This window comes from Chiloscyllium plagiosum, chromosome 20 (assembly GCF_004010195.1).
Source record: "Chiloscyllium plagiosum isolate BGI_BamShark_2017 chromosome 20, ASM401019v2, whole genome shotgun sequence".
In the NCBI taxonomy this organism is placed as follows: domain Eukaryota; kingdom Metazoa; phylum Chordata; class Chondrichthyes; order Orectolobiformes; family Hemiscylliidae; genus Chiloscyllium; species Chiloscyllium plagiosum.
Window position 1 is genome coordinate 22015222 of NC_057729.1, and position 20850 is coordinate 22036071.

The 20850-nt window shown below is 39.6% G+C and overlaps 1 protein-coding gene across 1 annotated transcript in view; it reads left to right on the forward strand.

Annotated features, from left to right (window-relative positions):
• The first annotated feature begins 1001 nt into the window (after positions 1 to 1001).
• LOC122560072 (cadherin-like protein 26) overlaps positions 1002 to 20850 on the forward strand; it is an 84252-nt gene continuing 64403 nt past the window's right edge. The window contains exons 1-6 of the mRNA XM_043710282.1: positions 1002 to 1072; positions 8630 to 8752; positions 10612 to 10770; positions 12117 to 12261; positions 14672 to 14838; positions 19762 to 19890. Of these exons, the coding sequence (XP_043566217.1) occupies positions 1031 to 1072; positions 8630 to 8752; positions 10612 to 10770; positions 12117 to 12261; positions 14672 to 14838; positions 19762 to 19890 (765 nt within the window). The 5' untranslated portion in view covers positions 1002 to 1030. The remainder of the gene's footprint in view (positions 1073 to 8629; positions 8753 to 10611; positions 10771 to 12116; positions 12262 to 14671; positions 14839 to 19761; positions 19891 to 20850) is intronic.

Sequence of the window (20850 nt, forward strand, 5' to 3'; positions counted from 1 at the left end):
CCTGTCTCTGCATTCCAAGTAATCCTCCTCCCTCTAAACTGGCTGGCTGCCTGCACTAGTTAACCAGTTGAGTAAACAGACTCTTTCTTGCCCTGCCTAGAGACGATGTAATTGTAGCCTGGACAGAATGAAACATTTAAGTGGTGATTAATTAGCCACATCAGGGCCTCACCTGGCAGCAGGGCAGAATGGTTCTGGCCCCTTAATCTATAGTTAGAAATCAAATATAGTCATAGAGATGTACAGCACAGAAACAGGCCCTTCGGTCCAACTCGTCCATGCCGACCAGATATCCCAACCCAATCTAGTCCCACCTGCCAGCACCTGACTCATATCCCTCCAACTCCTTCCTATTCATATACCCATTCAGATGCCTTTTAAATGTTGCATTTGTACCAGCCTCCACCACTTCCTCTGGCAGCTCATTCTATGCACGTACCACCCTCTGTGAGAAAAAGTTGCTCCTTAGGTCACTTTTATATCTTTCCCCTCACCCTAAACCTATGCCGTCCAGTTCTGGACTCTCCCACCCCAGGGAAAAGACTTTGTCCATTTACCTTATCCATGCCCCTCATGATTTTATAAACCTCTATGAGGTGACCCCTCAGCCTCCGACGCTCCAGGGAAAACAGCCCTGGCCATACAAATACATTTATTTGTATGTTAAATTACATTTACTAAATCAGAATTCTTGATCAATGTGTACTTTGGAATTCAAATTCTAGGTAACTTGATAAAAGCTTTAGCTTTAATTATCTTTGGGGATAAGTATAAAATGTAAATAATGTCATGCTGTTAAGCGCAATGTGCCTGGAGCATGTTTTTCCATTTGCACCATCCATTTCTTCTTATTATAAAGTTTAAAAAAACAGATCAAATTGATCATAAGTAATCCCTTATTGACAACAAGAATTTCAAGCCTCACCATCCTACTTTCTTTATGTATAGACAGATTGGAACATACGTCACTTGTTTGTGATTTGAAAAACAAAATCCAGTCTTTCACTTTTGTTGCAGTGCTTCATGAAACATGGAGCTGGCAATATATGCCTTAGTGCTTTCCTTCTCAGCAGTAAGTACTAATTTAATTTACTCATCATTCATTTTTAGTGATGTTTGATGCATCTTTACAGATGTATTGTTAAAATTGATTTGAAGCACTGTTTGTATGTAAATACTTTGTGCTATTAACATATGATTTGATATATCGTATTTGTAGAAACATGTTGCGTCATGTAGGCTTCACATTGTAGTATCACTAAAACTCAAAATATTCTTTAAAAAGTTAGTACCACAATGTAAAGGTGAAATACGCTTGACACAAGAAAAATGTATTCAGTTTTATAATACCCCAACATTACCTTTTGCTTGTGTTCCTTGTGATGCGTGGTAGGAAAGTACAAACACAGGACCAAGGCAGCACGTATAACACATGTTTATCAAATTAAATCCCATGTCTTTTATTACAATTTTTGGAATTAGATCTCACCTAGTTAAGAACGATTAACATTTCCATATAAGTTCTCTCATTTGCTTCACTGATACCTTCTAATAACTGTAGATTTTTAAAACAGAACAATGTTTCAAAATGCTGAAAATGAAGGAAACAAAGAGCATTTTAAATGAGACCAATTTTCTTACTTTGCACTTTTGAATTTGGTTTGTGGGGAGCACATATGCTCAATGCTTCAATTTTCAGACGTTTGATTGTAAAGTTCCAAATTTTGTACATAGCATACAGCCATCAGACACAGCTTCCTACAAGCAAAGCACTGTCTGAAAATTATCCTTCTTCTTTACACAGACAATTTTATTTTTAGGACCTGAAAAATTCATTTTGTTTATTTATTGCTGCACTGGGAATTACACAATGAATATAAACTATTGCGCCCAAAGACCATAGAAAACATTGGAGCAAATTCTCACTTTGAAACCCTGTTGAGTTTTTATTTTACGATACTTTGTTTCTCTATTGTACTGACGTGAAGATATTGTGAATTTTATATATCCTTTACCTGAACTTGAAGAGTTAAGAAACACTGAAACAATGTCTCATTAAACCTTGTAAAATCAACACAATTAGAAAATGATTAGAAAATGACCATTGTACCTTTCCTTTATTTATCTTTTTCTATGCTTAGTAATGACCACTTTTTTTTTGTTCTGTGGACTAAAGAAAGTGGAAAAGAAAGCCAAAGAAACTGGGAAAAGATTTTGCTGTTTTTAAAAACAAGTTACTGAAACTCATTGTGACTTGTACCTACAGTGCTGTGTGTGTGTGTATGTGTGTGCGTGAGTTTTGCATATTGAGTATCTGTTCATTAGTTTCTCAATTGACCAATGTTGTGGGCTCAGTATTACAGGAACTGCTTATTTGGTTCCTGGGCAAATGCCTACTGAAAGATACACAGTGAAAATCCCTACTTTTCTCTCTTGATCTCATGTGGAGAAGTAAGAGAAAATCTCTTGGTGGCAGTTCTTACTCATCATTTTTCTATGAAGTGCTTTCTCCATAAATTCCCTTGTTGAAAGAAAAAGGAGGCAAACCATCTTCAGTGACACTGAAATGATAAGTTTTCAAACAGTGAAAGAAAGATTGCGAATTGGCATACTCACAATCTTGTGTACTCATCAAAGAATTAAAAGGAATTGAAAGGAACTTAAAGAAAATAACTCATCGATATTTTAGGTCTGAATTGCTGGAATTGTGCATTTTTGTCTTTTATTCCCTTGTCTCTTTGTGTTTGGTTATATGTGCATAAGAATTTTAAAAGTTTAGAGTTATTAGTTTTTTCCTTGCCATTGGTTAAAACACCTTGATTGCAATATTTGTTGATGAAAAACAAAAAAAGCTTAGCCTTTTAACCTAACTTAAACAGGTAAAATCAGATAATTTAAATAATTTTTCACTTTTTTGAGAAGAATCCAGGAACAGGTGAGTCTTGATTTCCAATGCACTATCCAATGTGTTGTGACAGCTTCAAAATATTGCATCTTTTCATATTAGACTTAGTTTATTAGTTGTTAATCCCTGACAGCCTAATAGCGGGGGAGGCAATGGTCTTGTACTATTATCACTGGGCCCTTGACCCAGGTAATGTCCTGGGTTTGAATCCTGCCCTGGCAGATAGTGGAATTTGAATTCAATAAATATCTAGAATTAAGAGTCAATGATGATAAGGAATTGATTTTTGGAAGATCCATCTGATTCACTAATCCCCTTTAGGGTAGGAAACTGCTGTCCTTATCTGGTCTGGCCTACATATAACTCAAGACTCACGGCAATGTGGTTGACTCTTACCTGCCCTAGGGGCAATAAAAGCCAGTGACTCCCTCATCCTGTGAATGAATAAAAAAAAATCTGTAATCATCCACAGTTCAAAGATGTGCAGGTTAGGTGAATTGGCCATGTTAAATTGCCCATAGTGTTCAGGAGTGTGTAGATTAGGTGCATTAGTCAGGGGAAATGTAGATTAATAGGGCAGGGGAATGGGCCTGGGTGGGTTATTCTTCAGAGAGTCGGTGTGGACGTGTTGCGCCAAATGGCCTGTTTCCACACTGTAGGGATTCTATGAGCATGTATCTACCCTGGAATAATGACCATTATTTTTATATCTGGACCATTATTTTTATTTCAATTCTTCTTGTTGCTATCTTAAAATTTCCAGTTTGAGGTGTGGTTTCCTGGACATGATGGCAAGAGAAGCAAATATTTCATCCTTTTTGGTTAATTTTATTTGTTTCAGTTGTTGTTCAGGGGTGGTAACAGTCACAAAATAGGGTCAGCTTCCATCCTGTCCAATCAGCAGTGATAATGTGGACATTTTGAAAGAATCTTTCTGCCAGCTGAATAATGCACCTCTCTGTAATGCAGTATCCTCTGCCAACTCCCTGGACCTCAATTGCTATTTCTATTTGGAACTGAGTGGACTGTGCACTGAAGAGGGGCAGATCAGTCCGATGGGTGATAAAGCTAAAGAGACTCAACAAAGTTAAATTTGGAATTGCAGACCTGCCAACTTTCATATATAAGAATATGGGAATAGGAGAAGGCCATTCAACCTCTTGAACCTGTAACACCATTCAATAAGATCATGGCTGATCTGCGCCTAACTTCATATACCTACTTTTGGTCTATATCCATGAATACCTTTGCTTAACAAAAATGATCTACCTCAGGTTTAATACTAGCAATTGATCTAGAGGCAATGGCCATTTGTTGAAGAGAGTTCCAAACCTCTAACTCCCTTTGTGTATTAAACAATTAAGTTATGCCGTGTTGAGAGTGTGTTGCTGGAAAAGCACAGCAGGTCAGGCAGCATCTGAGGAGCACGAACTTTGATGTTTCAGGCCGGAGTCCTTCATCGAGCTCCAACCCGAAACATCAATTTTCCTGCTCCTTGGATGCTGCCTGACCTGCTGTGCTTTTCCAGCAACACATACTCAACTCAGATCTCCAGCATCTGCAGACCTCACTATCTTCTAATTAATTTATACCCCCTAGTTTTCGACTCTCCAACCAGTGGATATAGTTTCTTTATCTATCCTATCTTTTCATGTTATTACATTGAAGACTTTGGTCACATCCCTCCTTAATCTTTGAAATTCTAGATTAAAATGGGTCTTTTTTTTTTGTTTAATCACTACACGTAACATAAATCCTGAAGTCCAGGTATCATTCTTGTAAACCATGTTGTACTCCTCCAATATATCCTTCCTAAGATGTGGTGCCTAGATCTGCTCACAGTGAGGTCTAATCAAGCTTTTGTATACCTGCCGTACAAAATTGGCATCCTTGTATTCAAGTACTCTAGGTATTAGGATAGTTTTTCATTAGCTTTCTTGATTATTATTTTTTGCACCAGTCCATGGCATTTTAAAGACTCATGTGCCTGAACCTCCAAGTCTCTTTGGATATGCACTGCATTTAACTTCATACCATCTTCATACTGGTGCAGCATGGTAGCTCTGGGGTGGCATGGTGGCTCAGTGGTTGGCACTGCTGCCTCACAGTGCCAGGGACCTGAATTCGATTCCAGCCTTGGGTGACTGTGTGGAATTTGCACATTCTCACTGTGTCTGTGTGGGTTTCCTCCGAGTGCTCCCGTTTTCTTCCACAATCCAAAGCTGTACAGGTCAGGTGAATTGGCCATGCTAAATTGCCCATAGTGTTAGGTGCATTAGTCCGAGGAAAATGGGTCTGGGTGGGTTACTCTTTGGAGGGTCGGTGTGGACTTGTTGGGCTGAAGGGCCTGTTTCCATACCGTAGGGAATCTAATCTAGAAAATACCCTTATCTATGCTTTTTCAGTCCAAAAAGGATAACCTCACACTTGCTTGCATTTAAATTAATCTGCTATAGTTTTGTCCATTCACTTATCAATATCCATTTGTAATTGTCTGATATCATCTACACTGTCTATGATGCCATCCACAATTATATCATAAAAGATGCCCTTTTTCAGTAGCATCATGGAATCATAGTTCTTACAACACAGAAGGAAGCCCTTTGGCCTATTTTGTATGTGTCGTCCATTAAGCATCTGTCTATTCTAATCCCATTTTCCAGCACTTGGTCTGCAGCATTGTATGCTATGGCAAGTGCTCATCTAAATGTTTTGAGAGTTTCTGCCTCTACAAACAACCCTTTTAGGTAGTGAATTCCAGACACCGTTTTATTCCCCCTAAAATCTCTTTAAACCTCCTGCTGCTAACTTAAAACTTTGATCCTTGGTTATTGAACTCTCTAATAAGGAGACAGCTTTTTCCCCATCAATGGCCCTTATAACTTTGTATTCCTCAATAAGGTGACCCTCAGCCTTTTGTGCTCGAAAGAAAACAACTCCAGTCTATTTAGTCTCTCTTCAATCGCTGAATCACTCCAGCCTAGGCAACATGTTGGTGAATCTTCTTTGCACCGTCTCTAGTACAATCATATCTTTCATACAGAGCAGTGACCAGAACTGCTCATAGCATGCCAGCTGTGGCCTTACTAACATTATATACATCTCCATCATAATCTGCTTGCTCATGTGCTCAATGTTTTAACTAATAAAGGGTAAGTATCCCAAATGACTATTTAATCAACTTATCCATTAGTCTTGTGTCTTCAAGGTTCTGTAGACATGTACACAGGTGTTCCTTTCATCCTCTGCACTTCCAAGGGTTTTACCAATCAACATGTACTCACTTGCCTTGTTAGTGCATCCAAAGCACTACCTCACATTTTTCAGGATTGAATTGTATTTCAGTCCATCTGACCGGTCCATCTATATCATCCTATAGTCTGAGGCTTTTCTTCTTGCTTTTATCATACCATAAAACTGGTAGGACTGGAGAGAGGCAAATGTAATTCCTCTCTTCAAGAAAGGAAATAGGGAAATCCCCGGCAATTACAGACCAGTAAGTTTCACGTCTGTCATCTGCAAGGTGTTAGTCATAAATCCTATCCCTCAGAATCCTTTCTATCTGGAAGAGCATGGCTTGATGAAATGCGGTCAACACGGCTTTGTGAGGGGCAGGTCATGCTTCAAAAACCTTATCGAGTTCTTTGAGGATGTGACTAGAAAAGTTGATGAGGGTCGAGCTGTGGATGTGGTGTATATGGACTTCAGCAAGGCATTTGATAAGGTTCCCCATGGTAGGCTCATTCAGAAGGTCAGGAGGAATGGGATTCAGGGGAACATAGCTGTCTGGATACAGAATTGGCTGGCCAACAGAAGACAACGAGTGGTAGTAGAAGGAAAATATTCTGCCTGGAAGTCAATGATGTGTGGTGTTCCACAAGGCTCTCCCCTTGGGCCTCTACTGTTTGTAATTTTTATTAATGACTTAGATGAAGGGAATTGAAGGATGGGTCAGCAAGTTTGCAGATGACACAAAAGTTGGAGGTGCCATTAACAATATAGAGGGCTGTTGTAGGCTGCAGCAGGACATTGACAGGAGAGAAACAAAGCTCACTCACTTCAATAATTTCAGTCCGAGACAAAAATCTGAAACAGTAGTGTCATTTATTTTACACGTGCAAGTGGGTGTGATGTCACAAGGCAGGGACAAAACACACACCGAATTCGACAAACGCTCGATATTTATATAATTTGAGTCCCTACATATTTTTTCTTATTTCATTGTTTGCCCCCCCCACCCCGCTTACATCACTTATTTCCCTAAGACTGATCCCACAACTTCTGTTTATCCGGCCTTGTCCGTGACAAATGCCTATCTCTGGCCCCATAAGGTCGTTTGACGTCATCCCATCCTTTGCTTACCATTATCTACTCCCTCCATCTGTGCTGCCCGTCACAGCATCTTATCACTAAGCCCTTTTAATTGGGGTTTGTTCCTGTGTGTCTGTACAAGTGGGAAACCTACTTGTCTCCTCACAGCATTTTATCTAGTGCCTGTATTCCTACCATTGTTTTGTAATCACGTCTCATGCTAACATACCATTTTTTTTAAACGGATTATATACTTCCTCTATGTAGTTCCCATTCTTGGTTAACTCAGCTCTTAGCCGAGAAACAATCCTCTGTCTCAGAACTTATAATTGCAGAAATAACATTAATTCACCTATATCCCACATTAAGAAAGCATATGGTGTTTTGGCTTTCATTAACAGGGGTATTGAGTTTAAGCGTCATGAGATCTTATTGCAGTTCTATAAAACTTTGGTTCGACCACACTTGAAATACTGAGTCCAGTTCTGGTCGCCCAATTATAAGAAAGATGTGGATGCTTTGGAGCGGGTTCAGAGGAGGTTTACCAGGATGCTGCCTGGACTGGAGGGCTAGAGTTGTGAGAGCATGGAATGCGTTGCCAGCAGCAGTTGTGGAGGCAGGGTCATTGGGGACATTTAAGAGACTCCTGGACATGCATATGGTCACAGAAATTTGAGGGTGCATACATGAGGATCAGTGGTCGGCACAACATTGTGGGCTGAAGGGCCTGTTCTGTGCTGTACTGTTCTATGTTCTATAACTTTCATGTCAACTGTAGACTTAATGAACATACCTCCTACAATCAAATCTAGATTTTTAACATACAAAACAAACAGCAAGGGACCCAGAATCAAGCCCAATGGTTTGCCACTGTACATATCTTCCAGTTGCAAAAAACATCCTGTGAGTATCATACTTTGCCTCCAGCCTCTTAGCTAATTTTGATTCCAATTTACCAAATTGTCCTGGATCTCATGGGCTCTTAACTGTGTGCCATGAAACTGGCTCAAGAAACTGTATGCTGAAACCTTCAGTACATGGTTTATCCACAATGCCTTATCCCCCACTTGCCCTGTAAATCTAGTAATTTTACAATATAACATTATTGATGAAGTTACTAATTTAACTTATGCATGCAGATGTTTTCAAGGGTGTCTTTCAGTTACAAAGAAATTGTAAGATTGAATATTAATCGTGCAGAACATGAGTGGCAAAAATTTACCATTAAAAAATTACCCTGAGTACAATTTACCATTCAAGTATATTGATTTTTTTTACTGTAAGGAGGGTTTCTAACTAGTTAGGTCTGAAGTAAAATTAACTCTTCAAAATGGAACCTACCAAATCTATTGAGCTATTTGACATGGTGATCAGTGTTAGGTACTAAAATGCAAAATTGAAATTGAATTTTAGGATCTGAGCAGAGTAGGAGCAGAACGGCCAGTAGTGTTGCATCGTGAAAAGAGAAGATGGATTTCTGCAACTTTCAAACTTGTAGAAGAAGATATGGGACCTTTCCCTAAAAAGGCAATGAAGGCAAGTATGAATATGTGAGGAAAATCAAAATCCTTGTCTTTACAGCTGCAATATAGATAATGAAAAGAACTGTCAGTTGGAATACTTTCAACATTACTATCACTCTAAATTATGTACTTTGTCTCTGTGTTCACAGTTTTATGAGTGGGATCGATGTCTGAATTTTTTTAGCCTTATATCTAAGTATTGATTCAATCAATGTCTGACAAATTAATTAGCATGATATAGGTTATTAACTTTATTTAATCCTGGTTACTTTCTTGAAGGTAATGAATAAGCTTACTATCATAACTGATGCCTGACTTCATTTCGTATTGCATCCAAATTGCTCAACTTATATCTGGCACTACTCTGGTGTCTGGTTGTGTTGCATTAGTTCTGGAACATTTAAAGATCATCGGTGTCCTTAGCTGGTTCGACTCTAGCTCTGCGCAGAGCATAAACAATGATGCAGATCAATAAGGCAGACTTGTCTGTTTCTGTCTTTTATAAAAACATGGATAAATTCCATTGATCCCAAAAATCACATACAGGTGAAATACAGATCATAATTCCCCACACCTGCTAGAGAATTCCAAGTCAATATAACTGTGTCTATTAATTGCAAGTCTGGGCTGGATTTTACCACCACCTGCTGGTGAATTTGATAACTGAGAGGCTTAAAAAATCTAGCGTGTGGTCTTCCCATTGGCTACTCACCAATCCTTAGACCTGTTAATGTTGTTAAATGGGCAATTAATAATCAATGCAGAGCTTGGAATATTTCACTATTCTGAAATTCTGGTGTATCTTTTATGTGGTTGGAAGTGCCTAAGAGAAGCCAAATCATGAAAATGACGTTTTAAAACTTGGCTAACGATGGCAGATTTTCTTTGGAAGCATTTCAATAACTATATGCAATGTCGTCTGTCTGACTGTGAGAATGATGCCAGAAACCCTCCAGCTAATATGACTTAAATAAAACCTGAAAATGCTACAGACACTCAGTAGATCCAGCAGCATCTGTAGCAACAAGAACAGAGTTAACATTTCATGTAGAGTAACTGTCAGAAATTCATGAAAAATATTTTTATACTTTATTAAGAAATTTCACAGACAATCATATACTGAAATAGCTATTTAAACTTAATTGCATGTAGCAACCAAAATAAGACCCCTCAAGTAAGCAAGTTAAGTCTCATAACCCAACTTAGCTTACCTGATTAATGGTGGAGTTGAGTTACGATTCAAACTGATAGTGACTGTCTCTGGAAACGTCCAAGGTTCAATCCTTGTGCACTGTGGTTCTCCAGACTTCTGCTGCTGAAGAATCCTGAGATTGAATTCTTATAGGATTTTCTGGCTTAGTGAGTTTGTGGTGTGGCATTATTTCAGACACTTCTGAAGTCACCAAGTCTGTAGCTTGCTTTCTTATCGGAAGTAAAAGCCGCTGCTCGCAGCCAAGCTTCTCTGTTCCTTGTTACAATCGGTATTAGCTGTCTGTTTAAAACAAACTCTGGCCTGCAATTAAACTCTTAAATTCTTCTGCAGGCAATCATAATTGCCCATTTGTCACAAGGCAGCTAATTATCAAGTAATGTTAAAACAGTTTGTTTATGTTGCTTCAATTCCTTTTTCCCAGCAATCGTTAATGGCTTTCAATTCCTTTATAATAGCTTTTCCTTGTCCTTTTCATCTGAAGAAACAATTTATTCCAGAAAGAGTTATTACTGATTATTACAATCCATAAGGTTATTAAATGTCTGAAGTTTACAGTATTTCATCAGTAAAGACAAAAAGCTTTGACATTATGTAGCAATGCTCAAGTTCAGTATAGAAAGTGATAATTAGTAACAATTGTGGCTTATTTCCTGTTGCAGGTTTCCAATGACCGGTCACAAAACCATACAGTGTTGTTTACAATGAAGGGCCAGGGAGTGGACCTTGAACCTGAGAGAGGCTTGTTCTCAATTGATAGTGAAAGTGGACAAATATACATCAATCACAAAGTTGATCGTGAAAAAACAAAGGAATTGATGGTACAAACTATTGCCATTTGACTTTCTTTAGCAACAGTATTACTGAGTGGCTCGATGTGTGCATATTGGGTGCTTTATCTTACTTGTGTTTATTCTGAATTGGCCAACATAAAATGTGCAGGAGTAAGAAATCTGTAAGGGTTACGTAAGAAATGTAACCATTTATGGATTTCTCAGTAAGAAGAATTGACATTGTACACACTTACACAGTGCTTTTGCAATTTTGCAATTTTAGGATGTCCCAGAATGCTTCCCAGCCAAATAATTACTTTACAGTTGTAGTCGCTGCTATAATGCAGGAAATACAGCAGCCAATTTGATTTTTGCACATCCATATCTGTCAAACAGCAATGTAATAAACAGCTAGATAATGAGATTGAGCTTGTGTTTGTTCTGGGATAAATCATTCTACAGTGAGAGATTTTTGTTTTTCTCTTGTTCCCTGCCTGAAGGCAGGTCAAACCACAGCACCAGGACCTCTACCACAGGTAGGTCAAGGTTGACCCTGAATCCACCTGGATTAGGAAACCTCATAGTGTTAGCACCAATCTACTCCACACCAGGTGTCTAGCCAACTGAAACAGCTAGCTTTCCCAAGGTGTCCAAGTTGATGTGACAATGAGACTTTCAGTTGTAGAGCAGAAATATGAATAGTGATGCTCGAGGCTCTATTTTTATTTTCCATTATATAGCTGGCCAGGAATCTCTCCCACTCTTGTGAACTGCCATTGGCATACATCAGAAGAAGTTACAATCAGATACTTAATCTGTTTGGCCACATTAAGAATGCAACTTTTTTTGCCATCAAGTCCTGGAATGGAAAACATGAAATCAGAGTTCTGGCTCAACGTCTCTGTCCATTGGACTACAGACCTCCTAGTATGAGATTCTTTAAACTCATTTGAGAATTCAGCTAGTCTTATTAAACACCTCATCCAAAAGGCAACACTTTGTAACAATACAGTATATTCCAATAGTCCTTTATTACTGGCCTAGATGATGTGCTCTTGGCTTGAAGTGGAATTTGAATCCACAACATATCTGATTCAATGATAAGGATGTCAATACAGAACTAAGGCTGGCATTTTGTGAATAAAATGCCTGAGCATAAAAGCAGGAGAATAGATGTACTGCCTGCATTAACGGTGTATTTTAAAATAATTTCATGACAACAAAATCAAACATTAAATATATGGTCGAGAAATTTGCTGGTTTCTGACTTTGGCATCAATTTTTAGTTTTTTTAAAACCTAAGCCATAGATATGATCAATACCTTTTTGTTTTAAATTGTACAGTGCTAACTTTTGAATAATAATTAATTCTATCAATTACTTTCCATATTCAGTTTCAAGTCGAGGCTCTGGAGAAAGACACTCTGCAATACCTAGATGAACACATGCTATATAAAATTTTAGTGATTGATATTAATGACAATCCTCCTGAATTCACAGAAGTAAAACCTGTTAATGTTTTGGAAAATACAGCTCCAGGTATGATTTTATTCTAAAGTAGATAATTGTTTTTATGTTCTTCCCCATTTATTCAGAAAATAAATGGGTTGGCAAACATGTCTTTATTTATAATTAGCTTGCAATAAATTGAGCAAGGATGGGGTTCACGTGCATAATTATTTGAAATTTGCATCACAGATAGCAGGGTGTTAAAAAGGGCATTTAGCATGCTTATCTTTATTGCTCAGACCTTTTGAGTACAACAATTGGGATGTCATGTTGAGTTTGTACAGACATTGATGAGGCTGCTTCTGGAGCACTGTGTCCATTTCTGGCCACCCAGTTATAGGAATGATATTATTTAGCTCGAGAGGTTCAGGAGAGATTTAACCAGGAGGTTGGTGGGTATGGAAGGTTTGAGTTATAAAGAAAGGCTGGATAGGCTGGGACTTTTTTCACTAGAGCATAGGAAGTTGACCTAAAGGAGGTTATTAAAATTATCAGGGGTACAGATAGGGTTACTGGTAGGGTGCCTTTTCCCTAGGATGGGGGATTTCAAGACTACTGGGCATATTTTTAAGGTGAGGGGAGAGAAATTTAAAAAAGACATGAGAAGCAATTGTTTTACACAGAGGGTGATTTGCATGTGGAATACTTTCCTGAGGAAGTGGTGGATGTGGGCGCAGTTACAATGTTTAAAAGACATTTAGATAAGTACATGAATAGGAAATGTTTGGAGGGATATAGGGCAGGAGTAGGCAGATGGGACTAGTTTAGTTTAGGATTATGTTCAGCATGGACTGGTTGGACCGAAAGGTCTGTGTCCATGCTGTATGACTCTATGATAGAGATATCTTTTACTAAAGGACATTAAGCTTCTTTACCCCGTCTGGCCTACATGTGACCCCAGATCCACACCAATGTGTTTGACACATAACTATCCTCTGAAGTGGCCTATCAAGCCATTCAGTTCAAGGGCAATAGCGAATGGGCAACAAATCAAAGAAAGAGAAAAGGCTGAGGGATGACCTAATAGAGATGTTTATCATTATGAAAGGTTTTGATTGAGAGGGTGCAGATTGAGAATGGGTTGGATTTAATGAGGTGCTGGAGTACTTGGTCTTTCTGAAAAAGTCAAAGACAAGCTCATCCCTGCTCTGGGACCTAAGCCTGAAGCCATTTTATGTTTAGAGGAGCTTTAATCAATTTAATGCAAATTTTCTGCCTCCATCTGGCAGATAGTCCCACCACTGAGAGTTAATCAAATAGCTAGGAGCTCTCCAGCCCGAGCTGCATGGGAGTGGTGACCTCTGTTGGTACTATAGCAATCTCAAGTGCTAAGGAGTCAGAGATTTCATTTAAAACAAACATTTATATTGTACATCATTGCACCTTTTAGAATAATCATGAGTAATTCAGATCCAGAAAATTGTTTTGTGAGCTTTGGTCTTTTTATGCAAACATTGTAGCCAATTAGCACATTAACTTTGAAATATCGATTCTCCAGCTCCTCGGTTGCTGCCTGACCGGCTGTGCTTTTCCAGCACCACACTCTTCGACATTAACTTACATGACAGACCAGTGCAATTTCCTAATTTCTTTGAACAGGCAGATAGGGCGTAAGCACCAATGCAGCACTGCTTCAAAACTTCCCTGCAGATTTAATTTTGGGTTGGGCACTCAGGTCTCAATATGTAACTTGAAACAATAACTCATTCAACTTAACAAATTGAATTAAAGTGACACCTTTATATGGGTTTGCTTCTGCCTACTCCTGCCCTATATCCCTCCAAACATTTCCTATTCATGTAATTATCTAAATGTCTTTTAAACATTGTAACCTGCCCACAACCACCCCCTTCTCAGGAAGGTCATTCCACATGCAAACCACCCGCTGTGTAAAACATTTGCCCCTCATGTCTTTTTAAAATTTCTCTCCCCTCACCTTAAAAATATGCCCAGTAGTCTTGAAATCCCCCATCTTAGAGAAAAGGCACCCTACCAGTAACCCTATCTGTACCCTGATGATTTTATAAACCTCTTTTAGGTCAATCTCCTATGCTCGAGTGAAAAAAGTCCCAGCCTATCCAGCCTTTCTTTTATAACTCAAACCTTCCATACCCACCAACGTCCTGAGCATACAACGATCACAGCAATTAATTACACGCTAAAAGCATGAAAAGTAACACGTGTGCAAGAAATCTGAGACAAAAGCAAAAATTGCCAAATATGCAACAATATTCAACATCTGAAAGACAAGAGTTGAATTTTTCAGGAGCAACCCAGCAGGAGGAGACAGTCAACCTTGCATCTTCGTGGCCAAATGTTGGTTAAGCTTTTCCAACATCTTCCATTTTAACTAGTATATCTCTTCTTGCCATGTGATTAGGGCAGTAATTATTTCTAGGTTAAATCTTAATTTACTCATATTCCATATTCTATGCTTTAGGAGAAGAAATCTTGAAAGTTGAAGCAAAAGATCCTGATGATCCAAGGCTTGGGAATGGACAGGTTTCATATTCAATTGTTTCTCAAAGTCCTGCAATCCCATCAAATGTATTTAATATTAATTCAAAAACTGGATCCATCTTTCTTGAAAAATGCCTGGACTACGAGGTATATATTATGTATGAATCAAAGAACATTATGTAGGAAATTGTTACCTTTCTGAATCACTAAAACATTCAAATTGTAAAAAAAAATGGGCTGCACAGTGGCTCAGTGGTTAGCACTGCTGCTTCATGCTACCAAGGACCTGGGTTCAATTCCAGCCTCGGTTGGCTGTCTGTGTGGAGTTTGCACATTCTCCCTATGTCTGTGTGGGTCTCTGAATGTTCTGGTTTCCTCCCATAATCCAAAGATGGGCTGGTCAGGTGAATTAGCTATGCTAAATTGTTCATCGTATTAGGTGCATTAATCAAAGGGAAGTGGCTTAGTCTCCAGAGGGTCGATTTGGGCTGAAGGGCCTGTTTCCATATTATAGAGAATCTAATCTAACTTTAATGTAAGAAATTGCATGTAATTAGAAGTAATGCTTTTACAGTAATCACAATCTCAACAGGTCAGCCATGATTTCAATTGAGTAATGTAACAGGCTCAAATGGCAAAATGCTTATGTTGTTTATATTTGATAAAAGAGTTTATAAATGCCAATGTTAATGATCTAAATATTTGGTAGGATTTAATGTCCCCTCCTGGAGCACGTTGGCAGGTGAGGCACTGACATAAAATGTGATGCCACAATGAAGTGCCATTTGACCTGCAGAAGGACAGGTGTCAGGTGACCTAGCTCCTAAGGAACAATTAAGGGGCTTCTCCAACAGTCACCCATGCCAAATAGCAAGGTACCCATATTGTGACTTAGTTGAGGAGGTGAGAAGGGAATATTCCTGTTTGTCCCGAATGTACTTAGATAAGGCCATTCTCAAACTATTTCCTTTCTCTGCATCCTTCATTAATTTCATCCCTGTTCCTCCATCATTCACTTCACTCCTTTTATGCTGAACAGAGCTCCTTCCACCTCTCACTGAGGCCTCCCATCTAGATTCCCTCCGAACTGTCATTTCACAATTACCATATTTATTGTGCTGATACTGGAGACAGAAGGTATTCATGGTCCTGGATACCTAAATTGCTTGGAATCTTCAAATCCTCAGACTCTGAAAGATAATAAATAAATCAACACTTATATACCAAGGTCTCTTTGTCTGATTACCAAAGTCCATTCATCAGGTTGGCCCAAAAGAGAAAAGCTGAAAACTGGGACATCTGAACAATTTTTAGAAAATTGTCAGTATACTGGGGCTTTTAACAACATTTTGGAGTTCAGGTTGTAAGTTTGCTTGCTGAGCTGGAAAGTTTGTTTTCAGACGTTTCGTCGTCATGCTAGATTACATCATCAGTGAGCCTCCGGTGAAGTGCTGGTGTTATGTGTCTTGGTCTCTTAAGGTGGGTGATATCATTTCCAGTTCTTTTTCTCAGAGGTTGGTAAATGGAGTCCAAATTGATGGGTTTCTGGATGGAATTCCAGTTTGAATTCCTGTGTGTGTCTCTGTTTAGCCTGTCATAGGATGGATGTGTTGTCCCAGTCGAAGTGGTGTCCTTCTTCATTTGTGTGTAAGGATACTAGTGATAGTGGTTCATGTATTTTGGTGGCTAGTTTTCTGCCTGTCCATCCGATGTAGTGTTTGTTACAGTCCTTGCACAGTATTTTGTAAATGACATTCATTTTGCTGGTTGTTTGTATTGGATCCTTTAGGTTAATCAGCTGCTGTTTAAATGTGTTGGTAGGTTTGTGGGCTATCATGATGCCAAGGGGTCAGAGCTGTCTGGTAGTAATTTCAAAGATGTTTTTGACGTATAGTAATGTGGCTAGAGTTTCTGGGGGGGTTGTGTATGCTTGTTGGGTTTGTCATTTAGGAATCGGCGGACTGTGTTTATCGGGTACCTATTCTTCTTTAATATGCTGTATAAGTATTTTTCTTCTGCTGCTTGTAGTTCCTGGGTACTGCAGTGTGTTGTGGCCCACTTAAATAATGTCCTGATGCAGCTCCATTTGTGGGTGTCGGCATGATTGCTCCTGTAGTTAAGTATTTGGTCTGTGTGGGTTGCTTTCTGAAGTTCTCCATTAACTGTTTCTTCCACTGTGACATTGAGGAAGGGGAGTCTGTTGTTGTTCTCCTCCTCTTTTGTGAAATTTATGCCAGTAAGGATTTGTTGATGATGTTATAAGTTTCTTCTAATTTGTTTAGTTTTGTGATGACAAAGGTGTTATCTGCATAGTGGACCCAAAGTTTTGGTTGGATCATGGGGAGGCTGTTTGAGTCTCTGCATTGCTGCTTCTGCTAAAAAGCCCGATATTGGTGATCCCATGGGTGTTTCATTGATTTGTTTGGAGGTCTTGTCATTGAAGGTGAAGTGGGTAGTGAGGCACAGGTCTATAGCTTGAGGATGCTGTCATTGCTGATGGAGTTGGTGCTATCTGGTGTTTGTGTCCTTTGTTCGTCCAGGAGTGCTTCTTTGGCTGTGCTAATGTTAATTGATGTGAATAGGGCTGTTACATCAAAGGAGATCATTATTTCGTCCTCTTCTATCATGGTGTCCTTGGTGTTCAGGAACTCTTGGGTGGAGTGAATGGAGTGGCATGAGTCTTCTACTAGTTATTTCAGTTTTCGGTGGAGTTCCTTAGCTACTCTGTATGTTGGTGTTCCAGGTGGTGAGACTGAGTCTGAGGGGGCCTCTGGTTTGTGTACTTTAGGTAGTCCATGGAAGGATCAATAAACACAGCAATTTTGACCCCAGTTACCAACCTCTGAGAAAAAGAACTAGAAATGATATCACCCACCTTAAGAGACCAAGACACATAAATAGAAAACGGGACATAACACTGGCTTTTCACTGGAGGCTCACTGATGATGTTACCTAGCATGGCGACAAAACATCTGGAGACAAATCTTCCAGCTCAGCCAGCAAATTTACAACCTGAACCTCAGACTGAGCTACAAATCTTCTCAAAAATTGTAATTTGGAGTTGTCCTGGGAAGCAGAGATAATCAATCATCCTGTCTACAGTTTCCTGAGGGTTGAACAAAACATGGATCTTAGAAAGCAGATACTTTTACATTTTCTGAGATATCTTTTAGGCAATCTTTGGGGTTCAGGGCCTTTGGACTGCCATGCACTCACCTAACAACCTCCCCACAATCCAGATCCTGGCACAAGTCCCTGTGGGCTTGTAGTAAATTCTTATGCCCATGTCTTTTAGCATAGTTCAAGATTTTTGGTCCTGATCTCCTGCATGAGATGCTCCAGGCATTAAAATACCTCCCATGAGAAGGTGAATAAAATGAAAACCCAAAGCATGGAAAAGGGAACACCAAGGATGAAATAAATTGAAGCTGAAATAAATTGAAATATCCTCTTCCCTCTTAAAAATTCTAAGAGTGCTACAAATCCTGATGCTCTAGCAGCATCCCAACTTTATTTCACATGGTCACTCTTCACTCTGACAGTGAGAGGGCTGAAGTTGTTGAATGGAAGATGTCTCCAATAGGAAATGGTGACAGAATGAGGAGGAGATGCATTGTGGTGGTAAATTGAGATTGTTTCACCCTCCAGGCTGCTGGGAGCAGCACTCATGAAAGGAACCACTGCTTCTGCAAAAATCCTGATCATTCCAGGAAACCTGGGAACTGTAGGTGGAAAATCAGAAACGTGTAGAATTGATTGGAGGTTAGGGGATGAGAAGGAACCATTAGCAGAGAAATCCCCTGGTATCCTTGTGAAATCAGCAGACATTCCTTCAGGAACTTCTAAAAGAATTTGGAGGAGAAAGTAGACTCTTCTATTCACGTTCTAGTCTAAAACTGCAATGAGTATCAGTCCCCTCTTTTGGACAACGTGTTAGGAGGCTAAGTCTATGTATTTTCCTGAGCCATCCATCATTTGGCACGAAGAGGGCAGGATCGGAGGGGAGGTCCTATGTGCTGAAGTGGTAATTGAGAGACTGTTTACAACATTGGAATCCCCAAAAAAGACTGCTTGAGGCTATAGCACTGACAAAAACTTGATTTTGTAGGCATTGGCAGAAACTGAGGAAATTTAAATAAATGGGGTCAAATTGGGGGAGAGGGAAGGCCTAAGGATTATGTCCTTTCCACCTACACAATACAGATCCTCATTACAACTATCTAGCTCAATAATCATATCGCACTGGATGGTCCTGGGAAAACACAGGTGTAGTTTAGAGACAAATGTGGGGGGTGCGACACAGTGGCTTAGTGGTTAGTACTACTGCCTCGCAGCGCCAGGGACCCAGGTTCGATTCCAGCTTCGGGTGACATTTGCACATTCTCCCTGTGTCTGTGTGAGTTTAGTCTGGGTGCTCTGGTTTCCTCCAAAGATGTGTGGGTCAGGTGAATTGGCCATGCTAAATTGCCCATAGTGATAGATGCATTAGTAGGGAGCAGGTGAATGGGTCTGAGTGGGTTACTCCTCGGGGGGTCAGTGTGGACTTGTTGGGCCAAAGGGCCTGTTTCTGCACCGTAGGGAATCTAGTCTATCTATAAATGGGTCAAAAGCTAGGCTTGGGCAGTATTTACTTACAGAAACGAGGGAACAGTCAGCATTACTCCTGCCAGGTAAAAGGAGAAAAAAACAAATCTCTAAGCATCAAGGTTGGCCTGTCCGCATTTGAGCTCATTTTTTCCCACTATTTAAGTCAAATTCATTGGGATGGGGTGGGGAAGAGGGGGCCAAAGGGTAATTGTGGAAGAAGTTCAGTCTAGTGTCCTATATTTATTATGTTTGGATGGTGCTTATATGGTAAATCAATGATAGGGATGAACTCCGAGCATCAAACCTTATACAGCCTTGGAGTTTAAAAAGACTAAGGAGGTTTATGCAAAAGCAAACAAATGCATTCCAACTCATGCAACAGCTGGGCTTGTTACTACTACTTCTTTTATTGATAAAAGGTTGATGGCTTTTATTTCTACAAATTACATCATGTTTTCTGACTGATTTTTATTTTTGTTTTAGGCCATCAAATCTTACTCTTTAACCATTAAAGCAAGAGATAGCGGATTGGAAGTATTGTCCTCCAGTACAGTAGTAGAGATAAATGTGTTCGATGCCAACAATAATCTTCCAGTTTTAACTCAGAAAAGCGTAAGTACTTCTTAACATTGTATCCCTAGTGGGAGCAAAGTGCAAAGGGATTTTCAATCTTGAAGGAGAGGTATATCTTCAGCAGACATGGACTTAAATGTATTGATCTTTCAATTGCAATTGCAACACCGCTGTAATGCAACTTCAAAACAAAAACAAAACTGAATGAACTTCAGATGTTGGGAATCAGAAACAAAAACAGAAATTTCTTGAAAAGCTCAGCAGGTCAGATAGCATCTGTGGAGAGAGAAAGCAGAATTAACATGCCATGTCCAATGACCCTTCTTCAGAACTGATGGTAACTATTTATGCAGAAGATGGGTGAAGGTAGGGGGAGGAGTAAACGATAGGTTGAGATAGAACTCAGAGAGAAAAACACAGTTGGACGGGCAAAGGACTGGATAAAGGTCAGCCTGGGAGAATGAACAGCTGTTAATAGGGACTACTAGTAGCTAACAATGGGTTGTGCATCGTGGCAGCCCATGTGATGACAAGGCCTGCTATGCCTTGGGGTAAGGATATGGGAGAAGATGCTCAACCCTAAAATTATAGAACTCAACATTGAGTCCAGAAGGCTGAAGAGTTCACAAGTGGAAAATGCAATGCTGTTCTTCCATCTTCTGCATTAATATCAGCCTTTTCCTAGCTCCCATCAGCTCTGAAGAAGGGTCAATGGACCCGGAACTTTAATTCTGCTTTCTCTCCACAGATGCTGCCAGACCAGGCAGGATGATCTTCATCTGAACCAGAGGGGTACCAATATCCTGGGGTGGGGAAATTCGCTAAGGCTATTGGGATGGGTTTAAACTAATCCAGCAGGGGGATGGGAACCAAAATTGTAGTTCAAGTATAGAAAAGGTTGAGAGTAGGGAAGTCCAAAATCAAGTTTCGGGGATGCAAGACTGCACCGGCAAGCGAGAAGTTGGTTTGAAGTGTGTCTACTTCAACGCCAGGAGCATC